Genomic DNA, 1,947 nt, shown 5'->3' with positions numbered 1-1,947 from the left:
GGGCTGAGGGAAGAGGGGTAGGGAGTGACTGGTGGCTGCCAGAGGCTGAGGGAAGAGGGGTAGGGAGTGACTGGTGGCTGCCAGGGGCTGAGGGACGAGGGGTAGGGAGTGACTGCGAATGGGGACAGATGCCCTTCTGAGGGGATGAAATGTTCTGGAACTAGAGAGAGGTGATGGTGGCACAACAGTGTAGAAGGTACTAACGTCAATGAATTGTACACTTTAAAATGGTTAATTTTGGCAGAACGCAGATGCTCACACCTGTAATCTCAGCACTTTGGGAGGCCGAGGCGGGCGGATCACCTGAGGTCAGGAGTTCAAGGCCAGCCTAGCCAACATGGTGAAACCCCATCTCTATTAAAAACAAAAAAATTAGCTGGGCGTGGTGGCGTACACCTGTAGACCCTGCTACTTGGGAAGCTGAGGCAGGAGAATCGCTTGAACTTAGGAGGCGGAGGGTGCAGTGAGCTGAGATCGCGCCACTGCACTCCAACCTGCGCAATGGAGCGAGACTCCGTTTCAAAACAAACAAAAAGGTTAATTTTATGTTATTTGAATTGTACTTCAATTTCAAAATAATTAATATGCAATATGCTGTCTTATGGAACTAAACTTTTTCCAAAGAAAATAATTGGCAGTTAAAATATTATTTGAAGTTGAACCAGTAGAAATGATTTATACTCTCATGAGATCGCACTTTATCTTCATGTTTGGGTCTGCGTTCTTTTCTCAAAGAAATGTAACATACCTCCTAAGGCAACATTCTTTATCTTCGCATTGATAATACCATCTCGTTCTTGGTATACTTCCAAATCAGTAACGCATTTAACATCAAAATTGTGAAGAAATGCCACGGGGGCGTTCTGCATACACTGCCCAGTCAGGGACATCTGAGGGTGAAGGGCAAAGCCAACAGATTTATGGCCTCTCTCCTAATCATACAAAATAGATCGGCATCCCTTAAAACTGTTCTTTCTGCAGCCTGCTCCCATTGCTGGCTTGGTTTCAGCAACAGCAAGTTCACGGACTAGTTGACCCGCTTTAGCAAAACATCTAACTGATTTGCCCATCAAGGTCTGGAAGCCACTGGTTGTGGAGTCACAGTAAATATTACCTAATAAAAACAAAGAAAATCCCTTGTCCTATTCTATTTAGTTTGCAGAGACATGACTATATTTAACTTCATGTTCTCTCCCTCGTCACAACCAGAGTTTAATACCATAAAAATGGATTCATCTGAATAAGAAAGAGAAACTGTTTTACCTCCCCTGATTTCTTCCCACAAATAACACTCCTCATAACGTTGAACGTAAAAAAAGATTTCAGGTTGGGAGCAGTGGCTCACACCTGTAATCCCAGCACTTTGGAAGGCTGTAGTGGGAGAATCATTTGAGCTCAGGGGTTCAAGACCAACCTGGGCAACATAGCAAGACCCTGTCTCTACAAAAAGTAAAAAATTAACTGGGCATAGTGGCATGCGCCTATAGTCCCAGCTACTTGGGAGGCTAAGGTGGGAGGATTGCTTGAGCCCAGGAGGTGGAGGCTGCAGTGAGCTGTGACTACGCCACTGCACTCTAGCCTGGGTGACAAAGCAAGACCCTGTCATTCATTCACTCATGCATTCATACATACATATATAAATGATTCCATATAAAACCTTAAAATATTTTTCAAAATTCTAGAATGGTAAATAAAATGATGTATTTATCTAACCATTGTTTTCTATACTGGACCCTACTTGAGGGTAGTGAGGGGCAGGAGGGAGAGGATCAGAAAAAAACTATTGGTTACTTGGCTTAGTACCTGGGTGACAAATAATCTGTACAACAAAACCCTATGATATAAGTTTACCTATATAAACAACCTGCACAGGTAGACCTGAACCGAAAATGAAAGTTTAAAAAGAAAAAGAAGTAAAGAATGATAGTTACTTCTAGCCAGGCACGG

The 1,947-nt window shown here is 43.2% G+C and overlaps 1 protein-coding gene across 1 annotated transcript in view; it reads right to left on the bottom strand.

The window, feature by feature from the left end:
• The window catches only part of TCTN2 (tectonic family member 2), a 63,958-nt gene that overhangs the window by 36,062 nt on the left and 25,949 nt on the right, over positions 1 to 1,947 (bottom strand). Inside the window, exon 8 of the mRNA XM_011988888.1 lies at positions 745 to 890. Within this exon, the coding sequence (XP_011844278.1) occupies positions 745 to 890 (146 nt within the window). The remainder of the gene's footprint in view (positions 1 to 744; positions 891 to 1,947) is intronic.

This window comes from Mandrillus leucophaeus, unplaced genomic scaffold (genome assembly GCF_000951045.1).
Source record: "Mandrillus leucophaeus isolate KB7577 unplaced genomic scaffold, Mleu.le_1.0 Scaffold34, whole genome shotgun sequence".
Classification (NCBI taxonomy): domain Eukaryota; kingdom Metazoa; phylum Chordata; class Mammalia; order Primates; family Cercopithecidae; genus Mandrillus; species Mandrillus leucophaeus.
This window is presented reverse-complemented; position numbering and strand designations above follow the sequence as displayed.